Source organism: Vipera ursinii (genome assembly GCF_947247035.1).
Source record: "Vipera ursinii genome assembly, chromosome: 14".
NCBI classification, from domain to species: Eukaryota; Metazoa; Chordata; class Lepidosauria; order Squamata; family Viperidae; genus Vipera; species Vipera ursinii.
The window spans coordinates 1736130-1763232 of record NC_139527.1 but is presented as its reverse complement, the minus strand read 5'-3'; the positions used below and the strand labels follow the sequence as shown (position 1 = coordinate 1763232).

At 46.7% G+C, this 27103-nt stretch overlaps 1 protein-coding gene across 1 annotated transcript in view; it reads right to left on the bottom strand.

Annotated features, from left to right (window-relative positions):
* Window positions 1–863: 863 nt before the first annotated feature.
* Window positions 864–27103, bottom strand: part of HIP1R (huntingtin interacting protein 1 related) — a 29098-nt gene continuing 2858 nt past the window's right edge. Inside the window, exons 2-32 of the mRNA XM_083373698.1 lie at window positions 20925–20988; window positions 20082–20224; window positions 19646–19702; window positions 19263–19343; window positions 18618–18694; window positions 18102–18163; window positions 16075–16215; window positions 14898–14955; window positions 14165–14240; window positions 13318–13455; window positions 12916–12974; window positions 12420–12492; window positions 12037–12220; window positions 10412–10500; window positions 9998–10114; window positions 9704–9805; window positions 9119–9313; window positions 8407–8554; window positions 8135–8221; window positions 7194–7301; window positions 6695–6831; window positions 6408–6518; window positions 6035–6093; window positions 5336–5366; window positions 5118–5180; window positions 4691–4791; window positions 4472–4577; window positions 3793–3916; window positions 3326–3387; window positions 2696–2893; window positions 864–2138 (exon numbers count right to left, since the gene is read on the bottom strand). Of these exons, the coding sequence (XP_083229824.1) occupies window positions 2094–2138; window positions 2696–2893; window positions 3326–3387; window positions 3793–3916; window positions 4472–4577; window positions 4691–4791; window positions 5118–5180; window positions 5336–5366; window positions 6035–6093; window positions 6408–6518; window positions 6695–6831; window positions 7194–7301; window positions 8135–8221; window positions 8407–8554; window positions 9119–9313; window positions 9704–9805; window positions 9998–10114; window positions 10412–10500; window positions 12037–12220; window positions 12420–12492; window positions 12916–12974; window positions 13318–13455; window positions 14165–14240; window positions 14898–14955; window positions 16075–16215; window positions 18102–18163; window positions 18618–18694; window positions 19263–19343; window positions 19646–19702; window positions 20082–20224; window positions 20925–20988 (3096 nt within the window). The 3' untranslated portion in view covers window positions 864–2093. The remainder of the gene's footprint in view (window positions 2139–2695; window positions 2894–3325; window positions 3388–3792; window positions 3917–4471; window positions 4578–4690; window positions 4792–5117; window positions 5181–5335; window positions 5367–6034; window positions 6094–6407; window positions 6519–6694; window positions 6832–7193; window positions 7302–8134; window positions 8222–8406; window positions 8555–9118; window positions 9314–9703; window positions 9806–9997; window positions 10115–10411; window positions 10501–12036; window positions 12221–12419; window positions 12493–12915; window positions 12975–13317; window positions 13456–14164; window positions 14241–14897; window positions 14956–16074; window positions 16216–18101; window positions 18164–18617; window positions 18695–19262; window positions 19344–19645; window positions 19703–20081; window positions 20225–20924; window positions 20989–27103) is intronic.

The following is a 27103-nucleotide window of genomic DNA, read 5'->3' as shown; positions in this document are numbered from 1 at the left end:
AGCAAGCATCTGGTATTTTCTAACATTACACAATCAAGATGGTCAGTGGGTTAATAAAGAGGATCAATGGGTACAAAAAAATTAGATGTGAGAAAACAAAGAGAACTTCTTTCTATCCAAAACGTAGCCCCGAAAAACAGGTTCTTGCTTGGCCATCTGAACAGAAATGAAAAGAGCCAGAACTGCTTTATTTTCTAGCTATAAAATCCTCTGGTAACCGGTACAGCTGGAACAAAGAGAGAATGGCTATTTAGGTCCCGGGAGAAAACGTGCTTTGCTTTCTATGCTGGGAAGACAATCCTACCCCATCTGCAACCTCAGCCAGCCCAGTTGGCAATAAAGGGAGAATTTTTGTAGCTCAGGGTTGAAATGAGGAGTTCTTGATGGTCTGTGTGCCTGGTGGTTTTCTTGCAGACATTTCATGACCCAACTAGGTAACATCATCAGTGCTAAATGGGATTGGGCTTTGCTTGCAGTACTGATGATGCTTACCTAGTCTGCAAGAAAACAAACTCGAGAGAGCACCAAGGACCCCCTAGCCCAGGGGTCTTCAAACTTGGCCCTTTTATGACTTGTGGACTTCAACTCCCAGAATTCCTCAGCCAGCAAAGCTGGCTGAGGAATTCTGGGAGTTGAAGTCCACAAGTCATAAAAGGGCCAAGTTTGAAGACCCCTGCCCTAGCCAGTTGCTTAATAACACTCATCAGGGTGATCCCATTAGGAAGAGAGGACCCCAATTTAAACCTACACCCACGCCTTGGAAGCTTTTTCGAGCACTGTCAGCAGAGTAAATAAGAGGGAATTAATAAAACCTTCATGCCCAGACAATGAGAAACACCCCCACCCCCCAAAAAATGACACAATCCAGTTTCAGCTAAATCATTTTAATAAGCGAAAATGTTTTTAATTGTAAAGATTTGGTTAAGAACAGTTCCCATCTGAGTCTCTCTCTCCTTTGCAAAGAAGCCACCCCCCACCTCCTCTAAATTTCAGCTACTGAAATAAGTGGGGGCGTCTTTCTGTTTTGCATTGTATTCCTAAGCGAGAGTTTTAAGGCAGTGCTTCCAAACCTCTTTTCCTTCATTACCCCCCCCCCAAAAAAAAATGCTTATCAGAAAATCTTATGCCAATTCGTTCCCTTCCTTTAGCTCCGTTGTAACTTGGAACGGTTGCTGAACGATTGGTCGCTAACTCGAGGACTGCCTGTATTATAAAAAAATGATATGGACCGATATTGGTCATTTCAACAAATTGGTCGTTTCGTTGATTTTCACTGTGCCAGGATCACCTTGGGAGACTTTTAAGCAACCTTTCAAGTCAAGTTAAATCTCCCTGTTGTGATGGGGGATGTGTGTGTTTACCCAAAGAAAACATAACTACCTTTTACCTAATTTGGGGTAATTTTACCCAGGTTTGGGAAGCACTGGCTGAAGGCATTTGAAGACCACTGAAGGTTTGTTTGGGTTTTTTTCCTCCTCTGTATAAGTTCAATCTTTAAATATGTACTATAAAATCTCTAAAAGGGATTTCATTACCACCACCACCACCCCGGCATCTCCATCCCCCTCCCTTTTTATAATGCTTCAGATCTCAGCATAAAATACTACAAAGGACCATTAGACAACCGACGACAGTAGCCACAAATTCACATTTCTTTTAAAAACACCTCCGTAGAATAATAGACACACCGATATTTACTCGAAATTTCCCAAAGGATTCCTATTGCTTATAAATAATGATCAGCGAGCTCTTAATTCCCTTTCCGCAGTCGGAGGGGGGGTCTGCCTTCTTGTAGATGGCAGTGGGCAGAAGACACATTTCAGCATCGGCGCTGGGAGGCAAGGTAGATCCAGTTGGTATCTGTTTAAAACACAGACGTTTAAAGGGTTCGGAATGTCTCAACGCCGTACCAAGACTGAAGGGTGCTGACATCTTAGTCCTCCATCGAAAACCTACGATGTTTTAGGGCTACTGGCGAAAAACCAGCAGATCCAAGAATTGGAATTCCTCAAGGGTGGGCAGAATTAGAAGCTGGACCCCCAATTTTTCCTGGCCCTGTCTTCTACTCTGTTCAGCTGCTGGCTGGCTTGGCCTTAGAAGTTAACCACGTGGGCTTGGTAGATGCCATCCTGTGCCAACTGAAAAAAGAGAAGTAGCAAAAAAGAAAAGAAAAAAAAGAGGGTAATTGAGTTTGGAATGAACAGTTCTAAGTTGGGACTGTAAATCATATGCCCGGACCCCGAAGTTTCCGCATTTTTGGCGTGGTCGTTAAGTGAATCCATTTTACCTAATGGGTCCTTCTTTTTTTTTTTTTGGCTGGAAATAGAACATCGGAAACGGGCAAATGGATATAAACGTGTGCCAGTTGCTGAGCAGCCAAAATTTAATCACGTGACCACGTCTATTCAGCTGTCCTAACTGAAATTTGAGTCATAAGGTACCTTGGGCAGAAACTGTCATAACTCTGAACAATTGCTAAGTGACCCCGTCATAAGTTGAGGACTACCTACATTCTCTGGAATGAGTTTAGTAACATGCACAATTTTTTTTTTGCAAAAAGCTATCATTGGGTGGTGGTGGGGGGGGGGGAAATCAAATTCCAGGGAGAAAAGGCCCAGAATTATGGGTGGTCTGATATAGCCCCTCCCTTCTGCCCATGCTAAAGGTGAGGGTAGGGCCTCCTCCCTGTGCTCACCTCACAGTCCGACTTGCTCGAACCTGGTTTCTGTGCCACGGCAGGCCTCGGCAAGGATGCTGGCTTACGAGCGATCGTGGGCTTCTTTCCATCCACGTTCTCGGTGTAAAGACCAGCCAAGGCATAATGTTGCCGCCTTAGTTCCCCGAGACGCAGCCTCTCATTTTCCAGTGTCTTTTCCAATTCTAGAACCTTCACCTGCAAAAGATAGGATCTTCTCGGTCTGATATCCACCACTTCTTCTCCTAGGTGTCCATCCTTGGCCAACTTTAAGACCCGTGGACTTCAATGCCCAGAATTCTGGGCGTTGAAGTCCACAGGTCTTAAAGTTGCCAAAGTTGGACAACTCTGTCCTGGAGAGAACTCCATCCTTGTGCTACGGTTAACACAAGAATCTGCAGTTGGATTGTTCTCAGGCTTATGCTGGTGGAGGTCTTCTCGGACCACCACCTTTGCGGAGAGGTGCTACGTTCAGAAGTTCCCATCATCTCTACTTGGAGAACTCAACAACCTTGAGAAACTCAACATCCCCGCCTTAGCCAAACCGTCCTTGTAGGGGTGTGCTTCTCCAAAAATGAAATTAAATCCCAATACTTCTATTAAGAAATTCCACATTCGCACGATCCCTACCTGGGTCTCCATCTCCTCTTTCTTGAGTTTGATCAAGGACAACCCAGAGAAGTCCATGGTGTCTGGTTGAAAGAGCAAAAAAGATGTTCATTTCAGATGTGATCATGACCAAATCTCTCCAGATGTTCTGCAAGTCGTAGCAGAAACAGAAAAGCTTGCCCTATTCTGCAATTTTGGACATTCCACAATTCTTCACCCCCAACTAAATAAAACCACCATGTCTCCCTCCAACAATATCTCCTACAGAGGTTCCAGGCCATTTGCCCTATAAAATCATGGACCAAGCCTGCAGGAGTTTCTATTTCCTTCCTGAAAGTAAAGCTGTGATCCTCACAGATCCAGCCCTACAGAATTTTGTCTAACACACCCTAAATAAAATCACAATTTAAGTCTCAGTCCTCACCTAACCAAAATAGAGCCCAGAATTTCTTGCCCATTTCCTGCTTGGCAACCCCACCAAGTCTCACCTTTCTCTTCTACCTGCTCTTGACCGGACTTGGTAGACGCCATGACGTTAGCTGCCATCTCGTTGACCGTACGCGAGCATTCCTGGAGTTTGCTGAGGTTCCTGCTGTGCTTCTCCGCTTTCACCTGGCATCCAAAAGCAAACACCCCACCCAGAACCTCAATAATTTATTTGAAGGACTGTTTTCTCCTGGTTACATCCACCTCACCCACCAGAACAGGGAGGCAAGGAATGCTATGGATCCCCTCTCTAGTGGGACCATGTAGGGCCTTCTCAGTGGTGGCTCCTACCCTATGGAACACCATCCCTGCAGAGATAAGATTGCCCCCCCCCCCAATTTGACACTCTTTCGGGAGGTCCCGAAGACCTGGTTTTGCCAATGGGCCTGGGGACTCCAGAGTGGACTGGAGCTCATCAAGTGGCTTATTTGATTAACTGTTGCCACCAGGAACAGAGGGAGTTATAGCTTTTTATTGTTTTATATTAGGTTTTTTTTAATCTCTGTAAGCTGCTCAGTCACTGACAACGAGTTGGGCAGTCATATACATTTTCTTCATCACTCCCTTTTAATGCTTTGGGAGAAGAACGTGTGCTTCGGAGCCCTTCCAACAATAGAAACTTCACAACAAGCGAACCATCCAGAGGTTGCAGCTGTTTCTCTTTGAGGACCACCATTTTACCTTGGAGGCGGCTACGAGCTGAGCTGTGCTAGCTGCAATCTCGTGCGAACAGACAATCAGCTCCTCGTACTTGCCGGTGTGCAAGACGACTTTATCGGCAGATTCTCTGATGCGGGGAAAAAAGAAAAACGCATGATTTTTCCCCCAGCAGGTAAGCTGTGACAAGAGGAAACAAGCCAGTCAGGGAAAGAAAGCGGAGAAGCGATCCAGATAACCTACACCAGCTGAGTCGCTCCCCATCCCACGGCTTTGGATGCCGAGATCAGCCCTTCCGTCCAACAGGAGTTCTTGGCGTAAAATTCCTGGGGTGTTGCTGCCCCCTAGTGTTGAAGAGAAGAAATGTATTTTATGATTGCCTCCTACAGACTAGCCAAGAGCAAAAAAAAAATCCGGAGAAAAGGATCCATGGTGGGAATTTAAAAGACAGGGGTCTAAATAAGCTCTCATCTACCTCAAATTTACAATAGCTACAATAATGGATTTTCTAGGAAGAGGGAGGGACCCTGCTTGAAATGTCACAATCAAACAAAAAAGTGTGATGAAAAATGGGAGAGAGAGAGAGAGAGAGAGAGAGAGAGAGAGAGAGAGAGAGAGAGAGAGAGAGAGAGAGAGAGAGAGAAGTAACAGCAGCAAAAAATGGTCTCACCCTTCCACCTTCCACAATCTCCTTCTGCAAATAGGTGGAGGTCAACACAAGCTGCCGGATAGCCTGAAAGTAGACAAAAAAAACAGAAGAATTCCGTTGAATTCTGAGCAATTCCTATCGTGGCCCCATCAGCTTTCAATAAAAGCTACCCACGGGTCTGACCCATTTTTTGCCGTGTATCCCAAATGGAATTATTTTTAACGATTACGGTCACTCACCTTCATCAAATCTGTGCAGGAATTCAGGATTCTGTGGGGAACAAATTAAGAAAACACTGCTAGAACGATGAAGCCTACGCATTTGGAAGTCATTCTTTTTGTAAGCAAAGTCACAACTCAAAATCTGACCCCCACTGAAAGATGTTGAACACTCGCCACTAAAGCATCTGTGCATTCTCAAATGAAAACATTTTCAACTATGTTGAGGTTTCTCCAAAGCAGCATTTGTAAACTTTAGGGATTTGATGGCGTGTGGACTTTTAACTCCCAGAATGGAAGTCTACACATCTTGAAATTACAATGTTACGTACAAAGTCACCCATTCAAGCAAGAGATGGGAAGGGCGAGGCTTTCACCTCGAAATAATCGCGTTTTTGTAAGCAGATGAATGGATCGGTTGCCAACAGGCCTTCACGAGGTAGGGTTTGTGGGAATTTGAAATACAAGCTTATTATAAACATTTTAGAGAATGTATTAAGTATAGAAGCTAGGGTGCTTCTCTTTTAGCAAGAAAAAGGTTTGGGCCCATCTTCTCCAGAACTTTCCATCAAGGACTTTCCTGGCTCTGGTGACTTCAAATCTGTCTTAGCCTGAGACATTAAGACAGAATCTGGTGGTTTCAGATTCAGCGTGCAAACCTCCTGGAAAATTACACCCTGGGTTTTTAGTTATGTAAATTCATCCCTGCCAGCAGCTTACCTTTCGTTAACTTCTAGTTTCACTCCAGAGGTTTCTACCCTGGCTTGATTCATCATTTCCTGTAGAGAAACGGAAGACAGAAAGTGGGTTTGGCCAGCCAACAGATCCGAAGTGGATCATCTCCAGCAAAGGAGGATCAAGTTGGATCGCTGCAAGGTTGGGGGATGCTTCTTGGCACCACATAATTAGGTGCGGATGCCACTATCAGAATATGCAAACGATTGCGTTCCCACAACAAACACCAAAGTTAAACCATGTTAGAGCTTAACTTGCACAAACCAACATGTCCAATCCCTTTTAAACTCTTTAAATCAAGGAGTTATATATTTTTCTGAAAAACAAACAAACAGTATACCGGTCAAGTTAAACCCACCTCTATTCTTTTGACTGCATCTTCAACTGCTGCAGAAGTGGTGGCCATCTCTTTGTCAACCAAGTCACCCAGTTCTTCTTCCAGGATGTCCAAACTTTTAGGCCTCAGTTCCTAAACCCACCCACCCCAAAGAAGAAAAGAAAAGTTGATTGAGTCTTCTGAGGAGAACCCTGGTCTTAAGAAAGCTTTAAGAGTTTAGTCAATGGTGAAAAGCAAGCAACGAAGTCACTGGCGCCCAACGTTCCTCATGGAGAACTTCTCCTGGTGGGCTTCCATTCTCTCTTCACCTGTCCTAGCTGGAATAGCCTCTGCAGAGTTGTCCTCAGGTCTGCAGGATCTGCTTCTCGGAGAGACTGTTTATCTTTGAGTTTGTTCAGGTAGTCCAGGCTGTGTTGCCCACAGTCTCTGCAGGATTCTGTCAATTCTGGACCGGGGAAAAACCAAGATTTAGTTGGTTCCGACCCTGAGGCCATTTCAGGAAGCTTTAAAAACACAGATGTTTCCCTAGATAGGGAAGGCAGTCAACCTTTTGAAGGCAGTTGATTTATGGAGCAATACCATGATATCAAGAGAGGCTTATAATGTCTTGAACCACCTTTGGAAGACCCTAGGAGGGCTTGGCCCTTAATGCAAGGATCAAAAATCACATCAGACCAAAGATCTGAGGAACACAGCTAACATATCTTGTGGATTGGACCACTTCAAACACCACGGAGGTTGATGTTTCCAGTCTTCCATCTTATCAGGGGTGGGGGTGGGGTGAAGCCTTTCCCACGCCCTACTCACTGTCAGCGTGATCCGTCGGGGCAAGATGGGATGTGGCGCTGCCATTGACGATGGCGTCTGCCATGAGATGGGCAAACTGAGCCAACGCAGCAACCAGTCCGGAGGCATCTGAGAACAAGAACAGAGAGGAGTGGTGAGGAGGCAGATGACTCCCAAAGTGTGTTGCATTCAAGGAAGATGGAGACCAACTTTCTCTGGAGTTGGTTGTCCTCTTGTTGCCCTTTCCTTTATGGCCTCCTTAGCCGCTTTTAAGATGGGTGGACTTCCAACTCCCGGAATTCCCAGCCAGCACAGAATTCTGGGAGGTGAAGTCTACCCATCTTAAAGTGGCTGAGGTTGAGAAAACACAGCTTCAACCCAACCCAAACCAACAGTGCTTAAATCAAAAAGGTGCACAAATGAAAGCTGAACATAAAAGGGGCATTGGCCATGTTTTAAAAAAAACTGCTAGTTTTAGAGTGTTTGCTGTGGCACAAACAGCTACACAATCAAACTGGTTTTTTTTAAAGAAGACAGAATGAAAATCTATTTGGAGAGATAATTTCATTTGACTTGATGCCACTGAGAAGATGCTATTCCCAGCTTTGTCCCCATCCCACCCTCCCACCCCCCATGAGTGATCTAACCCAGCTTATCTTTAAGTTCCTGGTTCCTGAATTGGCAGGGATGTCTTTGTGCAAGAGACCATGGCTGATGGTCCTCACTTCAAACCTGGTCTGAAGCTTTAGCTACACATCCTCGCATGTTGTGTCTTGTCAACTGACTAGCTCCATAGTTTGAGGAACTAGGAAGAAGAAGTTTCCCCCCCCCCCCGCAAAAAAAGGAGGAAAACACGAGTTTGAGAACCAGCAACCTCTTTTTTCTCGCTTGTGATATCTGCAACGCTTCCAATCTCAAAGCTCGAGGTAAGGAAACCGGGGAACAAACTCAACACGTCTTACCTGCCACGTTGCTTAGATAATGCTGGTGTCCCTTCTCCAGGGCATTCACCGATTCCAGAGCTGCCTGGGTGCGGCTGACAAGATAATCTGCAAAGAAGAAATTAAGGACAAAGAACGTGGTTTTGGGAGGAGACGAAAACCTGCATGTCCCTGGATCTCTGACTCAAGGCAGCCTGAGGCTAGATTTGGAAGGAAAGGAAACATCTTATTCTCTCCATATATTTTTTTTAAAAAAAGGGTTTAAGTTCTTCCAGCAAGGATTCAGGACCCACCTGGAGAACTGGTGCACCGGATATGCAGGGGGTCGTCCAACTTGGTCACGGCATCCTGGATGATGCTCTCGGCTTCCTTGATTGTCCCTTGCAAGATTCGGAACTGGTCGTCCAAGAGCTTCTGCTGCAAGTTCTGTTCGTGACTTCTCTGTGGGATGGACCCAAGACAGGGATGAGCAAGTACGTTTACACATTACGTCAGACATGTCAAACACAAGGCCCGGGGGCCGGATCCGGCCCGCAAAGTGGTTTCATGCGGCCCACGAAGCCATCCTGGAAACAGTGAGGGAACGGCCCCCACTGCCTTGGCCCTGGCCCAGAGACCCTCCTTCTGCCAGAGACCCTCAGATCTGTCCCACTCTGCCCAGGCCCCATACAGTAGGCACCCTTGATGCGAATGATGTAGAGCTGGCCACGCCCACCCAGTAGGCCATATGCACTCTAGCCACGCCCACCCAGTAGGCCACACCCACCCAGGCCACACCCACCTGGCCCCCTGAGGGCAACCGCAATGCTGATGCGGCCCTCAATGAAATTGAGTTTGACACCCCTGCATTACGTGACCAAGTGTTTGGATACGAGATCAAGGAAAATCAGGAGGACGTGCCGGTCCCCTCCTTCCATCCTGGGCTGACTCCCGCTCCCTCTCGCCTTCCCCAATGATTGTGGGAGAGGGAATCCCAGCCCCAAGTTCAATGTTTCTCCTCCGTACTTTTTCGACCAACTTTTCCTGGAGCTCCTGCACTTCCTTCGTCCTCTTCTCGGCTTCCTGGCTCAACAGCAGTTCCTTCTCTTGAATCAGGCCCTTCGTTGAGATGAGCTCACATTCCTTCTCGCTGACCGATTTCCTCAGGGCCTCCTTCTCGGCTTGAAGGGCGTCCAACTGGCTGTTGAGGTCCGAGCCAACCTGCAGATCGCATGGGAAAGAGTTCGACACGCTGGTTCCTTGCTTGAAGAGTTCTCGCACCCCTCTCTTCACGTCGTTTACGTGGAGAAGGTCTTTCCTCTGTTCCATCCTGAGGGCAAACTAGGTAGGACCTCACAAATACAGATTTAAGATGAACTTTTACGGAAATGGGTCCTTGGTCTCTACAACAGGCTGGCCTTTCAACTCACTTCTATGCATTTCAAGATTTTAGTCTAGCTATTCCAGGCCACACGTGTGTTGAAGACAGCATCCGAAGCTAGAAAACTATAAACAAGCGGAGACGTGTAAAAAAAGGCATCTCAAAATTCAGACGGGGCTGCAGAAGACAGGACCCTCCTGTCCATACAATCTCCTCCTTAGGCCGAATACCTGCTTAGAATGGCTGAGCGACTGCCGAAGCTGAGTCAGTTCTTCTGCTTTGGAGTCCAGCTCTGTCTTCATCTGTTCCACCTGAAGCATCTGATCTTCTAACTGCATGAAACCCAAGAGACAGGACCTATGATGGGGTTTCCAAGGGGTGCCATCCTACCCCAGGGCCCAAATTATGTTCCAAAACCAGTTCTGCATTCAGACTTTAAAGAGAAGGAATTGCAGCCTTGTCCAAAGAAGAGGAAGAAGAAGGCGACTTTGACCCAAAGTGTCCCCATCCCGACAGTAACCTACCTTCATTTCTGACTCTCGCTTGACTTGCTCCATCTGGAAAGACAGTTGTTCTTTGACCCGGGCCACCTCTTCCTGGCTCTGTTGGGTGACGGTCAGCTGCTTGGCAGTATCTGCGTTCTGGGGGACGGGGGGGGGGGCAAAGATTCAGAGTTGAAGGAAGGATTGAGAAGAAAAAGGAATCTGGCCAAGCAAGAGACAAATCATGGTTTCCTCTTACCCTTGGTTTATAATATTGGGGAAAGGACCTCATAAGAGACAAATCATGGTTTCCTCTTGCTTTTACTTTATACTCTTGGAAGAAAACTCAATTTGGTCTTGACTGAAGTGAGGCAGACATTTAACTATGACCACAGAGGTGTCATAAAAACCGACGTGACAAGGAATTCCCCCCGCCCTCAACACGGGCACCATTACCTTTCTCAGAAGCTCCGCGTGAGTGTTGATCAACTCGTTGTGCTTCTCCTTCAGCTTGGCATAGCGGATTTCGGTGGTGCTGGCTTTCCCTGCCAAAGAGAAGAACACTGGCGCATTACTTTCGCCTATTAAACCATGATAAATTATTTGAAGGACTTCTCTGCCACCCAGGCTTCTCACTCAAGGCACAAATGACCAGGCTTAAGTTCTACTTTGGACCCATGATATGAAGTCCCAGCTCTATGGAGAAAGCTCTGATGTTGAGAAAGGGGGAAGAAAAGAGAAGAAGAGGATAAGCAACAGCAAGAAGGATGGACTCACTGCAGTGATTCACAGGGCTGAACCACTGAAAGTCTCGAAAGTTGTCGTGGAGAACATCTGCCTTGGTGGTGGTGTGATTCAGGGTCAGCCTGTGGGTTTGGCAGTTGGGTCGGACGATTCAGAGGAGGAGGAGGGGGGTGTTGAAGAGCTTGCTGAGAATAATATTGAGGCTCTACAGAGCCCTCAGCCAGGCCCCTCCCATCTGGTCACGACGCAGACCCAGCTGTGTGAGCCTGACAGCGTGGATGAAGATGACCCACAGCTGGCCCTGTTCAAGGACGCCCGACGCAGGAGGCAGTCAATCAGGAGTAATCAGAGGAAGGCAATGGGGCACCTCGGAAGGAGGCAGAGAGAAGCCACGCCCTGAACTGTTTAAAAGGGGAATGCGTGGGAGGGCTGGTTTGCTGAAGGCAACCGTTTGAATAGCTCCTGTTTCATGGTTCGTGTTTGCTCTCTTTGCTCTGTTTATGTTTTTATGTTAATAAATTTGGCAGGCTTAGTTCCAGCCTCTTGCCTTCTTGCAAAAGGGGTTGTCCCTGCCTTTTCTGCAGGGCCGGTAGCAGGCTGGTACAGAACAGGTGGCTGCTAACAACTGACAACCACTCGATGGACCACATAATCCAGCTGATCATTGCAACAAGCTAGCGGACATTCTCAAACTTGGGGACACCACTCACCAACCAGAACTGAGAACATTTGTGTGCTGGGACATTCTCTAGATTTATTGATTTACTCCTTGGCCATTCTGAGCAGAGCTAAATGATCAAACAAGGTCCCATCTGATGGGTGGGAGCACCCTACAGGTTTTGTAACGCTATGCCGGGACATGCAGCTGATTTTTGTGCAAAAGGATGGACGTTCTTAACGGCCGAGTGAAAGGCCATGTGTCTGTTGTATTATTACACAGGACTGTTTCGGATGCGGCAGCCAGCACCAATGGGGAAGGCAACCCCTTCCATCAACAGACTGCCAAGATTTCCTAAAATCATCAACTGTGTCACGGAGGACAAGAAACCCAGGATTATAAGATGTGTAACTTGAGAGGGAGCAGAATAAAGTGTTCCTTTTCCCCCCCTCCAAAAAAACCCCCCACAAATGTAAAGATGCAGAAAGCACAAAAAGTCAAGTCTGCAAAAGGAATATCCGTTGAGGGGAAAACATTTCTTTTTCTGCTGAATTCAGCTGGGGAAGCTGGATTTAACTTAAGAGCAAAACACACAACATGCCTGCTAGATCATACACACCCACCCACCCTCCCTCCCTCTCTCTCTCTCTCTCTCTCTCCCCCCGGCACCCCCACCTACTTTCTGCTTCCAAGTAGAGTCCTCGGTTCTTATCGCCTTCAAATTTTGCTTTCTGCAGCTTCTCCAGTTCATCCCGGAGCTGTTCGTTATCCACCAAGGCTTTCTGCTTCTGCTTCCTCTGGTCCTCCACCTCGGCATCCAGACTGTTCACCTGAGCCTTCAGCTGGGTGATGTACCTTTGAGCCTGGAGAGAGAAAACAGGTCGCTGTAAAGAAGCCAGAAACACCAAAGTCACATTCCTCCTTCCTCCCGCGTTCCTTCGATCAACAGCTCCAAAGGACCATCTTTTCAAGAAATACTTCCACAAATCAGTGGACCTTCCTAGCGACCACCGAGAAGTGCGGTGGTCCTTGACTTACGATCACGGTGGAGCCCAGACTGACCTCCAGTTTAATCTTCTCCAGTTCTGTCTGAAGCAGTTCGATTTCTTTCTTCAGATTTTCGATTTGCAGATCTCTGAAGATTAAAAGAACGACACGTTGCATTAGCGGTAGGCAAAACGGATCTGATGCTTTGGGTTTTTCAAGTCGGTCTCTATTTTCCCATCTGACTGCCGGGTACCCTGCTTAGATTTCCAGTGTTTTCCCACTAAAGATTCTTTGGTATATTTATAAATCCTGCAGTTCCATTCAGACAGACTCCCTCCTGTCTCCAAATGGGACCTTTTGACTGTCAAAGGCCATTATCAGGTGTCATAACACCTTAGAAGATGGTTAAAGTCTTCTACCTTTCTCCTGGGTTTCTTCTGTAACTAACCCTCCAAAGCCACACTTTTTAAAAATTATTTTTACTTCGGGAATCCCAAGCACTAGATAGCTCAAGGGTTGCTTTTTTATTATTATTAACTAAAAGGTGACCTAGGTTTTGCTGGTAAAATACCTGTCATCTTTTAGTCCGTTGGGCGGCCCGAAAGTCTGCTCAAATATATCTGACACACGCTACAAAAAGAAAAGAAAAAAATTCTGGGAGTTAAAGCACCACCCAACTTAAAAGATGCTCAATTCAAGAAACTGTCCTCGATAAAGAAAAAAAGAAAAAAAAACAAGGCACCAAATTTGACGAATTGCAAATGTGCAGATTTCTGTTAAAAAAAAAATTACAGAGAGCTCTAGCTGCTGTGAGCAAGCAGGTAGCCGTGCTATTTTGCCCATGCTCAGAAGCCTGTTATGCCTTCCAAAGCTGAGGAAAAGGAAAAACCATGGGGCTGAGCCCCAGCTGGAAGGGGAGAGTTTGCATCAGTCACCCACTTCCGAATGGTCCGACTGAGCACCTGCATCTCACCTGCTGCTCTACAGATGGAGCTGAGCTGATCTCAATCAGGTTTTCCGCCTCCTCGTCTTCGGGGGCTTCTTCTGGAATTACCACCACCGGCTTGACGTGTTCAGCCAGGGCAGATGCCCTCAGGAAATTTGGGGGGTTCTGCGGGAAGAAGGATACCCAAATTCATTGGCAACCTCAAGCTGCAATGAACCAAGGACATGCATTGACTTTTGCAGCTACTAAGATTGTTGGACGAGCAGGTACAAAAACATCCAGGGAAATATTTGAAGCCAGGGAAATGGGTCCCTCGTCAGTTAACGGGTGTGCTGATTTACCACCAGCTTATCAAGTACTTAGGAGGTGAGGGATTGGCAACACCAGGAAAGGCCATCAATATCCCAATCTACACCTAAAAAGCTGCAGACAACAGGCATCACATAAATCCCACACACAGAGAATAGCCCAAAGCGCGCGCGTGTGCGCACGCACACACAGACACACACACACACACTACTAGAGAGAAGTTCCCTGAAGATGGGCTCCAGCATGAGTCTGAAAGCTCAGAAGACAAAATATCAGGTCCTGGTGACCGACCCAGATTGGATCCTGCAGCATTGTCCTGAGACATGTAAGTTCGCCTTCATTCGGAAAGAGATCAAATCCATCCGAATATCCTTCCCCATGGATCCATCCATCAATGTATCAGGATTGGCTCCCCTTTCAGACAACCCTGTGGGAAGAAAACTGGCAGGCTTCCTCCCACACACACACACCCTTGCTCGGGCTTTCTTTCACACATGCATGCCTGCAGGCAGGGATACAGTCATATTTGGCCCTCTTTCTAGCAGGAAAAATAGAAAAATAAAACCTCCGGCAGCCGTGGAATCTGGATGAGACGCTTGAAGTACAGCATGTCCGATGCTCTTTTGAAAAAGTTCTTGAGGCTACAAGGAGAAAACATCAGGAGGGTCAAAGGGGGGGCGAGATATTCCCAAGAAATCCACCATGCTTACTACTTGACGCAGTTCAGTATTTTATTTACAAGCCTCTGTTCTTCCTAAAGGAACAGAGCAGGAAAAAAATTGGAAAAGTAAGGAATTCTAGCCAAGTCAAGTTGATACTGTCCTTACTGTGCTGTTCTTTAGAGAGGTTAGCCTAACCCACAAATCTATCCCGATTGTAACCAACATTCATCATCTCTCCTCGGATCCCATCTATAAGCTGATTTAATGCACAGTGCAGCGTTTCATAAAACCAGCCAAGTTCCTAGGCCTCATGATCTCAGGAATCTGGACTGGTAAACAGTTCCTGGCTATTCTTCGTGTTGCTGTGCGTGTTTCCTTTAAAAAACAACAACAACAGTGTATATTATACAACGGGCTGTCCTTTTAAGACAGGTTTCTTAAGGAACCCAATTCACACAATGTTCTTGTGGTATATTTCTGTTTGTTTGTTTGTTTTTTCAAAAAAAACAAAAACAAAAACCAGAACGACCATGAGACGATTCGATTAAACACTAGGGAATACCTAACACAGCACTTGGGAGGTTTCGGAGTTCACAACCCGTAGCCACAAATTGCACGGAGGGCTTTTTCTGTTACCTGCGAAACTGTTCGTGGAACCTGTCTCGATGGCCTTGCAACGTATCGGCTGGCAAACCTGAGCAAAAAAGACAGGAATGGAGCCTCAGAAGCTTCCCAGGGCCGTTTTTTTAATCAGAGATGGGGGGGGGGAAGCAAACAACTCTTCCAAATAATAGGAAATCCAGGCCGGTTTTAAAACCTGGGGTTTCGGGATCCGCAACGTGCTCAAAGGATGCAGAAAACCAACGCTCTCTGTCTTTTAGCTGCATTTCAGGAGGCGTCAATTAGAGATGGGGGTGGGTATCTGAGCAAATCCCCTCCAGCTTAAGTAAATCCTTTGAAAGGATGCATCAGTTTAAATCCTCCTCTGCTCCCATGGAAGAGCTGCAAGCAGTTGCCTCAGGAGCAGGAAAGTCGCCTAAGGGGTCTCTGGCTGCCACTGCCTGGGTTGTGTTTCAAAGGGCGCCTGTGTTGTGATTGCACACTCAATGCAAATCTGGCCAAGCAACCTTTTTCTTTGCAAAGTTTCCTGCCTCCCAGGCGCCCTTCCCACCCACCCAGCCAGTCAGCCAGGAACTGCTGCTCGCTCTGCAAGGATCCTGGGAGATGCCAGATACACAGAGGAGAAGCTTGAACCCCCTATTCGAGTTTCTTCTCCAACTTATCGTAATTTCTCCTCTTGCACCGAGCAAAACCGGCCGACTTTTGCTGAATGTATGGCGAACGAACCGGACACCTCTTGGAAATGTTAAATCTTTGGAAGACTCAAAAGCCCAGCGGCCAGATGTTTTCTGGAGTTAATTCAGATCAATTTCCACGTGACCAGACGCTGAGCGGGGAGAGGCAGAGAAGCAGGATAGGAGCAGAAAAGATTGTCGGAACGTGTCCCGAACCGTTGCAGATCTTTGTGCTTAATTTTGGCTAAGATAACTTGGAGAGTTTATTCTGTTGTTTGTCACCCTTAGCAACTTTCGGATGGGTGGACTTCAACTCCCAGAATTCCCCAGCCAGCATCTGAAAGTTGCTAAGCTTGACAAACAATGTTCTATTCTCTGTAGCTAGAGAGACAAAATCTTCTGCTTCTCCTGCCTACGTCGGAATCCAGGACTTTTTGGTCCCAGATGGGTGCTGGATGCGACAGAGGTTCTCCCTTACAGCCAGTGCCAGAACTGGGGTGCTCTGAAGATCCACTTACACGAATGGAGGTTGAACATCAGCTTCACGGTGTAATGGTACAGGTGGCTGCAATCTTGGATCACCTGGATCAGGGGAGCCAACCGGCACTGAACAGCCGACATCTGGGAGATGGCCATAGAGGTGTTGAGCTGCCTGAAGACTATAAGCAGAGGAAGAGACAGAACTCACCTACCGTCGCTCCTCAGCGACTTTACGACTTCAACTCCCAGAATCCCCTAGCAAGTATGGATACGAAAGCAAACAACCAAAGGACACCCGTTTGCACCTTAAGCACCAATCATACCTAACAGAATAACAGAAAAGTTGGAAGGGACCTTGGAAGTCTTCTACTCCAAACCCCTGCTGAAGCAGGAAAGCCTTAGGGTTAGGGTTAGGGTTAGGTCCCCATGAACTCGGAGAGCAAAATGGACATCGCCAACAAACTCGGAGGGCTTGGGTATGGTTAGGAGGGCACTGACTTTTCTAGCCTGCCCTATCTATGTTTCCTGGTAAAATACATGGGAAAATCCCATTGGAGGAAAATTCCACTTAGGGTTAGGGTTAGGGCTTCATGAACTCATACAGCAAAATGGACATCGCCAACAAACTTGGGAGTGTTTGGGTATGGTTAGGAGGGCACTCACCTTTCTAGGCTGCCCTATCTATGTTTCCTGGTAAAATGCATGGGAAAATCCCATGGGCGGAATAGTCCCCTATGCCATTTCAGACAAATGTTTGTCCAATCAAACTTGTTGAGGGAAGGTACAATTATGATCAATGCTGGAAGCTCATGAATTTTATCTATTTATTCCTTTATTAGATTTTTTTTATCCTGTCTTTATTTGTTTTTATCAATAACTCAAACATCTATAATACTGCCTCCTCCTCCTATTTTCCCTACAATAACAATCCTGTGAGCTGGGTTGGGCTAAGAGAGGGTCACTGGTCCAAGGTCACTGCCATTTGCAACCGACACATTTAGTCTACTTGCTCCCACTCCTCCTAAATCATTTAAAATAAACACATTTCCATTCCCAGAGGTAAAATTTCCCGTCACCAACTGGAAAGTACGCAATGCAGCAGCCAAGAGTTTGCAGACGGATTTGTGGATCCAGCTGTTAGGCTCCCACCTCTGCACGTTTAAAATTCTGGGTTCCAGAAACGTTAATAGAAGAGCGAGCGTCTGACCAATTCAAGCATTGACCGATTTCCCTATTGCTAAGAAGCCCTCTTTGCTTACTTAGGCTGCAAGGCGGTTGGCTTAAGCGAGATGTCGCCCAGGTTATAACAGGTTTGCCATTAACTTGGAGCCTGCATTTCCATGCCCGCAGGGGGGCCAGACCAAGCTCACGTGACAGCCATAGAACTTGGCAAAGGAGCACCGATCAACGTCAAACATTGGCCTTATCTGATGCTCCGCACAAAGGCAGCTCACAAAGAGCAGGATGGATAGGAAGGGCTTGCCAAAGTCAACAACGCTTCCGTTTCACCCAAAGGACGTTGGCTTTGTGGGGCAGAAATACAAAATTCAGGGACGCTTACGGGATTTTTTTAAAAACACAATGCCTTCGTCCGATGCCCGCCCCCCCCCCACGATTTATATAGCAGCACCCTTGCCCAACATCTCTCTGTTTTGTTTCAGGGTTACATATTTTATTTGCTTAATAAAAGACTCCGAAGGGGGGCCACCCTTGCAAGGTGGTTACGGAAGAAGCTGATAAATTATTGCAACCGGGCTGCAAAACCACACCAGGGCCGCCTTAACGGAAGAGCCAACCAGCTTCGTTTTTGTACATTGTGCACTGAGTGTGACGGGGGGGGGGGGGGGGCAGATCCGAGCAGGGAGCCATTGTGAAAGAAAGTCCTCCCTGCCAACGTCTGGAGACAAAGCTTCTGTTCAACCCGTAAAAAGAAAAAGAAAACTTGGCAACGCCGCTCACATCTCTGCCTGGGTTTAAAAATGGCACCGAGAGGGGGGGGGTCAAAAAAAAAAAAGAAAAAAAGAAAATGAAAGGAGAGAGAGCATCGACGCTCAGGGCACTTTACCTGATTCTGCTAACTTGAGTTCGCAATCCATGTAGTCGAACATCTCAACGGTGAGCTGGAAGCTGTAGAGAATTTTTAAACCGAGAGCAGAGGAGCAGCAGTCAGTTTCTCCCCCCGTGCACAGGCCGTCCTTGAGTTACAACGGTTTGTTTAGTGGCCGTCCAAAGTTAACAACGGCACCGGGGAAAAAAGTGACTCAGGACTGTTTTTCACATGACCGCTGCAGCAATCCCTGGGGTCACATGATCGAAATCCGGACGCTTGGCAACTGGCTTGTAGCCATGACGGTTGTGGCGTTTCCCCCCACCCCCAGGGTCCCGGGATCCCCTTTTGTGACCTTCTGCCAAGGCTCGCTCAAGGACCGGCTTACTCAATCTTTACTCCAGAAAGCAAAAGATAAACCTGCCCCCCCCAAGGGTCCAAATTCAGTCCTGAGATGCTACCTTGGCATCAGGGAGCAAAAAGAGCTTTTGGGCTTTCAGGAAAAAAAAAACCCAAGATGAGAGACGCACTTACATGTTGTTCACATCTGTTCCAGCGGCCTTTTCCAGGACCTCGTCGGTGACTTCAAGGCTGGGAGGGAATTGTGGATGCTACAACGGGAAATGGAGCGAGAATTAAGCAGTTGTCATCCGGCAGAATCCTGCTTTTCTCAAGCCTTGTGGGCTTCCTTGGAAAAAGGACTGCCTCTAGGTAGTCCCCGGCTTACAACCGTTCGCTTATTGACCGTTCAAAATTAACAACGGCGCTGAAATAAGTGGCGTGCCCGTTTTTCACATTTCATCCCTGTGATCAAAATTCGGATGCTCGGAAACTGGCATGTACCACGACAGTTGCAGCGCGCCGGGGTCACGTGATCCCCTTTTGCGACCTCCTGACAAGCAAAGTCCAGGGGGGAATCTGGATCCACTTAACAACCACGTTAGTAACTGAACAACTGCAGTGATTCCCTTAACAAGCGTGGTGAGAAAGCTTGTAAAATGGGGCGAAACTTGCTTAACAGCCGTCTTACTTAGCAATGGAAATTTTGGGCGCAGTTGTGGTCACAAAGAGAGGACTGGCTGTTTAAGGGGGAGCCGTAGTTTCTAACTTGCCTTACCCCACCCTCCAAAACTCGGTCCAACTTTACTGCGAGAACAGGATGGATCGGAAGAGAGTTACCTTTGCGTGGAAGGAGATTTTGGTCAGCAAAAGCTTGGTGTAAATATTGACCAACTGGCCGTAACGATCGTGCAAATGGCCCTGGAAAAGGAAAACCACAAATGCCTCTGATTCCAAAAATATATCTGGAGAGGCGAAATCTATTTCCGCGCAGTTTTGCAACTCCTTGCCTGCCCTGAAGGAAGTCCTGGCTCAGTTCTCCTACCCCAGACTGAAGAGGATGCCGTGTTTCTCAACTTTGCAACCTCAAGCTCTGTGGACTTCAGCTCCCAGAATTCCCCCAGCCCCGCTTTATATTTGGGCAAAAGGTCTGAGCTTAGTCTTCTAAACCAATTTAAGGTCTGAAAGTTCTCAAAAGAGGCAGAAGGAGATCCAGAACTCACCCAAAGATCTCCCGTTTCTCGAATGTTACTTCGATATCGCTGACAGTCCTGGAGAACCTAAAAAAAAAAAAAATCAACGGGTGGTTGAAAAATGCATAGATCTGGACTTCTCACAAATGTAAACTATGCAGTTTGAGAATGAAAGGCAACGTCAGGTTGACCTAGGAACCCAAGATTTGGTTAGCTCCTAGCGTGCGAAATTCATTCTTGGATACCAATACTTAATGCACTGCTTACTGCTGACAACTTCAGCAATATCATTTGGTATAGGGTTTCTTGCCTGAGCAGGGGGTTGGACTAGATGACCTCCAAGGTCCCTTCCAACTTATTATTATTATTATTATTTGGAGGGTTGGACTAGAAGACCTCCAAGGTCCCTTCCAACTCTTGTTATTCTGTTGTTCATAGCTACAAGGGGGAAGACCAAGGAACTTACGTTGGGATGACCATCTCGGAGGACCTTGTGGAGAACATGGCAGAACTTCCAGCTCAGGATGGCACTGCTGGGCAGGGGGAGACCAATGGCATACGACCAGAAAGTAAATGCACCTTTCTCGTGATGGGTCCCTAGAATAATCCCTTTGCCACAAGTTAAGGTTCATATCAAATTTGGAACACGTGTTCCTCATTTTGCTAAGATCAACTGTCGGAAAGGATCAGAGAAAGATATACATATATCCAAATTTATTATATATATATATATATATATATATATATATATATATATATATATATGTATGTATGTATGTATGTATGTATGTATGTATGTATGTACGTACGTATGTATGTCTTGAGCCTTTTTGAGCACCTCGTTGACCCAAATATATATTGATAGAGAAAGAAGATGGATGGATGATAAGAAAAATGGGTAGATAGACAGAGATGGACAGAGAGAGAAAGATGATGGATGAATGGAGAGAGAGAGAGAGAAAGAAAAGAAAGAAAAAAGAGGAAGGAAGGAAGGAAGGAAAAGAAAGAGAAAGAAAGAAAGAAAGAAAGAAAGAAAGAAAGAAAGAAAGAAAGAAAGAAAGAAAGAAAGAAAGAAAAAAGCTAATTTGGTCTAGTAGTTAAGTTGCTGAATAAAACCTGACTTTGCTTTTATCTACCTTCTGACCTTGTTTGCATTTCCTGGTGTAAGTTGAAATTCTACACTGCTGGAGGCAGAAACCCTTTCCTCCCTGTGTTTGCTTGCTGGTTTTTATACTATTTTGCAAAAGTGGCCCCAGCTGCTCCCTCCCAACCTCGCCCAGGGACATCAGGCGAGATGCTCAAAGGATACTCCGAGCGTGCTTCTCCTTCACAGGGACTTCCAACGTGTTGATGGCTTTGCTGATGCTTATCGCCTGCCAAGGAAAACAGAGGCAACGGGGTGAAATGAAGCCGGGATTCCTCACAGCATTTTCTTTAAATTTGCTTTTATTTCTTTAGCGGCCACCCGCCTTTATTGTCCTCACAAGTAATTCAGACATATCCCACACGCCTTCCTCTTACTTTGATCCGTCGTAACATTGAATTTATCAACCGGCTGTAAGTTGAGGACTGCCTATGCGGGTAGTCCTATACTTACAACAGTTCATTTAGTGACCGATTGAAGTTACAGCGGCACCGGGAAAAAGTGACTTAGGACTGTTTTTCACACTTACGACCATTGAAGTATCCCCGTGGTCATGTGATTTAGATTCGGGTACTTATGACAGTCACAATGTCCCCGGGGTCACGTGATCCCCTTTTGCGACCTTCTGACAAGCCGAATCAATGGGGGAAGCCAGATTCACTTAACGAGTGCGGCGAGAAAGGTCGTAAAACGGGGCAAAACTCGCTTAACGAAGGAGTCACTTATCAACGGGAATTTTGGGCTCAACTTTCATCGTAAGTCGAGGACTACCTGTCCCATGTCTCCAAAAGGACGGGACTGGATTCCCGCTGAGTCCTGCAGGCATTCACACATTCAATGCAACCTGCATCTTTTAATCCGGCCGCCCTGGAGCTCGGCTAGGACGGCAGGCGGCTTCCGCTGACTGGTAAGGCCGCCGGAGCCCTGACCTCTTTTAGCACAGAGCTCCATTGTCGAGGCGTTCATTGAGATTCCACAAGTGCTCGGCTTGCAGCTGAACCAAGCAAGTTCAGTGGTGGGGGGGGGAGTCATTTTTTAATGACGCTTTGAACCTGCAAAGCTTTTCTAGGATAACAGCAAAAAAACCCCAATCTGCAAATCTGCAATTTATTTCCAGCACCCCTTGCTAGATCTGGGTCTCCTCACCCCAAAGGGAACCCTTGGCTCTACGCAACACACAACGCCCGAGGAAGGAACGCTTCCAGCTTATGCGGTGGTGTCTTCTCGGGTGATTTTTTTCCTCCAGTAGAGACTTCCGATTTACAACTCAGAGAGGTTTTTCCCTCTCCCCTCCCTTCCTGCCTCTTTGTATGCCCGAATGTGGAAACCATTGTACCTTAAAAGGGAGCACAAAAAGCTCTAAACAAACATTTCCACATACAGGAAATGTATCACTTCTCCAGTTTCACCCCGAAGAAAACAGACAAATAGCTGTCTTTGCATGCTCAAGAAACCTGGAAAATGTTGGATTCCCACCTGCACGGAGACCTCTCTCTTGGCAAGAATCTGACTCCCAGCATAGAATACGGGTGGGGTGGGGAGCAATAGCTACCAGGACCCCAATTCTCCAGATACCCAGGTTCAGAGAAAAATCCAAGGATAGTCCTAGATGCACCATCATTCGCGGAGCAATTGTTTGAAGCTACAGTGACAATGAAAAAAAAACGGATTTCCTTGCACTCGTGACTTGCGGTCCAGGAAAGTCATGGATCCAGCAGGTCAGCCTGGCCCAGACTGAGCAAAAAAAAAAGAACAAAGATAAGGAGAAAACTTTGGATCTGCTGGTAGCATCTCATCGCTTAAAAAGGACTCTGAAGAGGAAGAGAACATCCTGCTCAACGGGATAAATTTAGCGCCTTGTGTTTGCTTCCCTTTTCCCTTTGGCCTGGGATGCTAAATTCTTAATTAGAATTTCTTGCTGAGCTCAGGGAAGAAAAGGTTTTGCTTGCAAGGCTGCCAGTTCGTCAGATGCAAAGGAGAGAAACAGGAGACACCTGACCCTCATTCTTAAGAGTAGGTCACATTTCATGGCAGGCACTTTGTGGGTTTGTGTGCGTTGGGAAATTGCAGGTTTCTTCTCCTGGAGTTCTCGGAATGTCAACCGAGTGTGTGTGTGTGTGGGGGGGGGGGAAATCCAGGAATAACGAGAGAGCGCCTCCTAATTCTGATGTGCAGAGTGATGCGCACCAGATGTTCCAGCCAGTTGTGTATTTTCGAAGGCAGCTGTTCTGGCCTGACGTAAAGCAAGGCAGGTGAAAGAAGGCAACTGACCCAAGCCCAGGGTGAGGGTAGGTAGCAAGTGGGTGGGTGACACACCCTGGTTAGCAACCACCAACATTCTTTGCATTCCATCACTTGAACATGGAAGCCGGTAATTGTGCAAAGCAGGGAAGAAGGCTTTGAGCAGAGCTGGGGAGTTGGAAAAAAATTCTCACCCAGCTTCTCTAGAAAAACCCCAGCTGAAATGGCATAGGGTCACCTGCCTGAGCAGGGGGTTGGACTAGAAGACCTCCTGGGTCCCTTCCAACTCGTTTATTCTGTTACTTTGTCAGGCCTCAAACTAGGATGGTGTTCAAGTGGTGCTCCAGATGTTTTGGGACCGCACCCAAGGCACCTATTCTTATTATTATTATTGTGGATCGGGTGTGTAGACTTCAGCCATGGCTAGTTTCTATTTTGGCACACTGTGCGTGTTAAAATCAGGTCAGTTCAGTGACGAGCTTAAGTATCTTGTACGTAGTGAGGGAAAGCCACTGGTAAAGGTTTAAGCAGGTGACCGAGATAGCAGAGAATAGGTCAATATGAATTTGCTCTGGCAGCGTGCCAGTAGCTTAGCACAGTGTTCCCTGCAGATGTAACTTTGGAAAGTTCCTACATGGAAGAAGCTCTCCTACAGCAGTCCAGATCTGTTGTCCTTCCATCTCCATCAGCCCCAAACGGTGGGAAAAGATGGAGGCATATTTTGAAGGACCTAGAGGATCATCATTCACCGCCCTGAGTCCTTCGGGAGAAGGGCGGTATATAAATCAAATAAATATAGAATAAATATAAACATCATCATGGAGTAGATTCTCTAGACGCACAAACTCTTTGCATCCGACAAATTAATAACTTCTCTGGAGAAAGATTTGTCCCACAATCACCCCTAAAGTCCATGAAACGGGACCACCTCCTTCTCAAACTGGCCAAGTCCCAGGTCCAAGAGAAGAGAATATTTGTAGCTCAAGGCTGAGCCGTGGGGTACTTGATGCTCTCTGTGCTTGGTTGCTTTTCTTGCAGATGTTTTGTTACCCAACTAGGCAACGTCATCAGAAGGGTGTGGGATTTGTGGAGTGGAGGAGGAACTGTGGGGTGCTCTCTGAGCTGGGTGGTTTTCTTGCGGACGTTTCATGACCCAACCAGGTAACCTCATCAGTGCTAAAAAGGACTGGCGCTCGCTTTCTGTTTATATACTACTAGCTTGCCCTGTTAGTATCGGTATGAGTGTGGTTTTCTTGATAGTTCCTTGATTAGGCTGTTGTTTACTTGTCTACACTGGCAGTTCCTTGACTGGAGTATAGTTTTACTGATTGATTGCTGGTCTAGTGTCACTTTGGGGCCATCCTGGTTCCAAATCTGAGCAACTTCTACCAACTAGGCTTTTCACACCAGCTTCCCACAGGTCAACTCTCTCCCACCACCCATCTTCTTCCCGGTGTCCAGAGGCAGGAAGGAGAACAAAGGAAGTGACTCAGGATTTGTTTGGAACGGCTGAGATGAAGTCACCAAGCTAGAGAGACCTTCAAAATCTTTCTTAGAAGCTAAGCTTGTATTTCTAGTTTCCACACCAGAGGCTTCCCAGTTGTGAAAATCTTTATTTCCGTCACGGTGATCTCATTTCCTCTTTGACACCTGATTCTTAGCCACAGAAGAGCGAAAGAAGGAACGTGATCCCAAGGGTTTGGTGTCAGCTTGGTGTGGCCTGTCATTTGACCTTCGGGTGAGCAAAATCGCCCTCAAAACATCTCGGGAAGGTTGCAATCCAATTTAGACGTCTCTGACAACTACTGGCAGCCCTTTCGTGACACCCCAAGATGGGCAGAGCTGGAATGTAAGGATGCCATTCCTGGGTGTGCTTGTCCGTCTTCCCACACAGAGCCAGATGGGTGTAGCCAAGAAGGTTGAACATCCTCTGCTGCTGCTGCTGCTCACATTTGAGCAATTAAAGATGACTCAACCTACAATTACAGACAATGATGTCCGATGAACAACGCTTATCTCAGTTTCCATTTCAAAATAGTCAAAGGATGCCCAGATGGGAAGTGAACAAACCAGCACATTTGGCAGGCACTGGAGAGAAGTATGGAGGAGGGGGGGGTGTATATCCACGTAGGGAGCCCCATTATGTCAGAGAATAATGACCAGAATTACTTCAGCCCACACAGGATGGAAGTGGAGATGCGCTTTCAGTGGTTAAGCTATGAAAAATGATGAGTGTCTCCTCAATTATGGACCTTCTCTTCATCCATGGACCTCTGCCGACGCTGGAGGACATCTACAGTTGGGAGCAGACCCATCTACCAGAGATGGTCCTGGCCACCATTCCAATGTCCGTCATGCAAAGCTTCCATATTCTTCCACATCAATCTTATTTTTAGTCCTTCTGCTTCTCTTCTTTCAACGGTTTGTCGTCTTCTGCCTCCAGAGAAGAAATCACATGAGGTCCTTCTAGGCCATTTCATGTGCTGCAGATGGGCTTTTGAGTCCTGGCTGGCCCTCAAGGCTGTGAGCAGAGTGCTGTTGAAGGAGGAAGGTTGCATCACACCTTATCCAGGGAAGTCCCAGGCAGGGCTAAGAAGGACTCAAAAAAAATCTTTCCTAACTAAAGATAATACCAGCAATCTCGCATCAGGCGGGCAATATTTAAAGTTAATCATTAGCCACAGAAGCACTTTTTGCAACACACCTGGGGGGAGCCCAACCAGGTTTCTCCTCACTGGTGATCAGAAAAAAGGATCCTTTGCTTGGCCACGTGTAGATCTCCAGCAGCTCGGCTAGGGTCCAAAGAATCTGGTCTTCCGCTTCATCTGGATTTTGCCAACCTCCTTTTGGGCTTATCTTAGCTTTGGATCCCACAGAGGATTGGCAAATGGCCATCGTAAACACTCAATGTGACGGGAACTTCTAAAAAAGCAGCCCTTCTTCCAAATGAACCCCATATTTGCACTCCCTGAGGCTGTGAGAGTGGGATAGAATTTCTTCAGCTCGCTGCTCCTCCAGCTGGAGGCTCTGCATAGACTAAAGGCTGCTAAATCCATGATGGATGAATGCACGTACACAGATAGTCCTCACCTTGACCCCCTCGCAATGGGGGTCAAAATTTCCATGGCTAAGCAAGGTGTTTTTAATTGAGTTGCTCCTAATTTCAGAACCTTTACTTCCCACAGCTGTTAAACGAAGCTCTGCAGTTGTTAAGAGAATCGCACGGTCCTTAAGCAAGCCCCTCTTCCTCCATCAGTTTCGCTTGTCAAAATTGGGAAGGCTGCAAATGGCAATCACGTGACCCCCCCCCCCTGGATGCTGCAACCGTCATAAACACGGACCAGCTGCCAAACGTCCGAATGTTGATCGCCTGACACTGGAGATGCTACGACGGTCGTTAAGTGAGAAAAACAGTCCTAAGTCTCTCTCTCTCTCTCCAGTGCTGTGAGTCCACCTGTATTTATCTCTCGTCAGTCCCAGGACTTTTTTGTAAGTCACGTTTTTCAGTGACTTCAAACGGTCGCTAAACAAATGGTTGTATGTACGTAAGTACGGATACAGACACATCCACACCTCTTCTTGGACCTGAAGCAAATTGGCACACAGGTTTGTGAGCACCAAGATCTTTAGAAAGCCACAAAAATTGACCGAAGATCAGCCGTCTCAGATTGCTTGGTTGACCTGGTGAGAGCCTTCATAGCTTTCGCTCGACTTTAACCAGTGGTTATAAAACTTCCCTACCTTTGCACAACCAAACGAGAGAAAACAACAACTTCAAAGAATTAAAACTCTCTCTGTTTGTGTGTGTGTTTGTGTGTGTGTGTGTGTGTGTATGTTTTCTCTGTGTGTGTTTGTTTGTTATTCCAAACAAGGCTATGTATTTTAACAAACAGCCTGTCTGATCAAACATCCAATGGATTTTGGGTTTGTTTGTTTTTTACAACTCCAAGCCTTGGCATATGCCAAACCGGATTTGCTAGAATAACTAGGAACAAAAACAAAATTTTGGTTTGCTGAAAGTTAGTCTGAAGAAATGTAAGGTTTTGAGAAAGAGGGTGAGAATGAAACCAGAAAGGAAGTTGCTTAATCATTCCCTTCAAGAT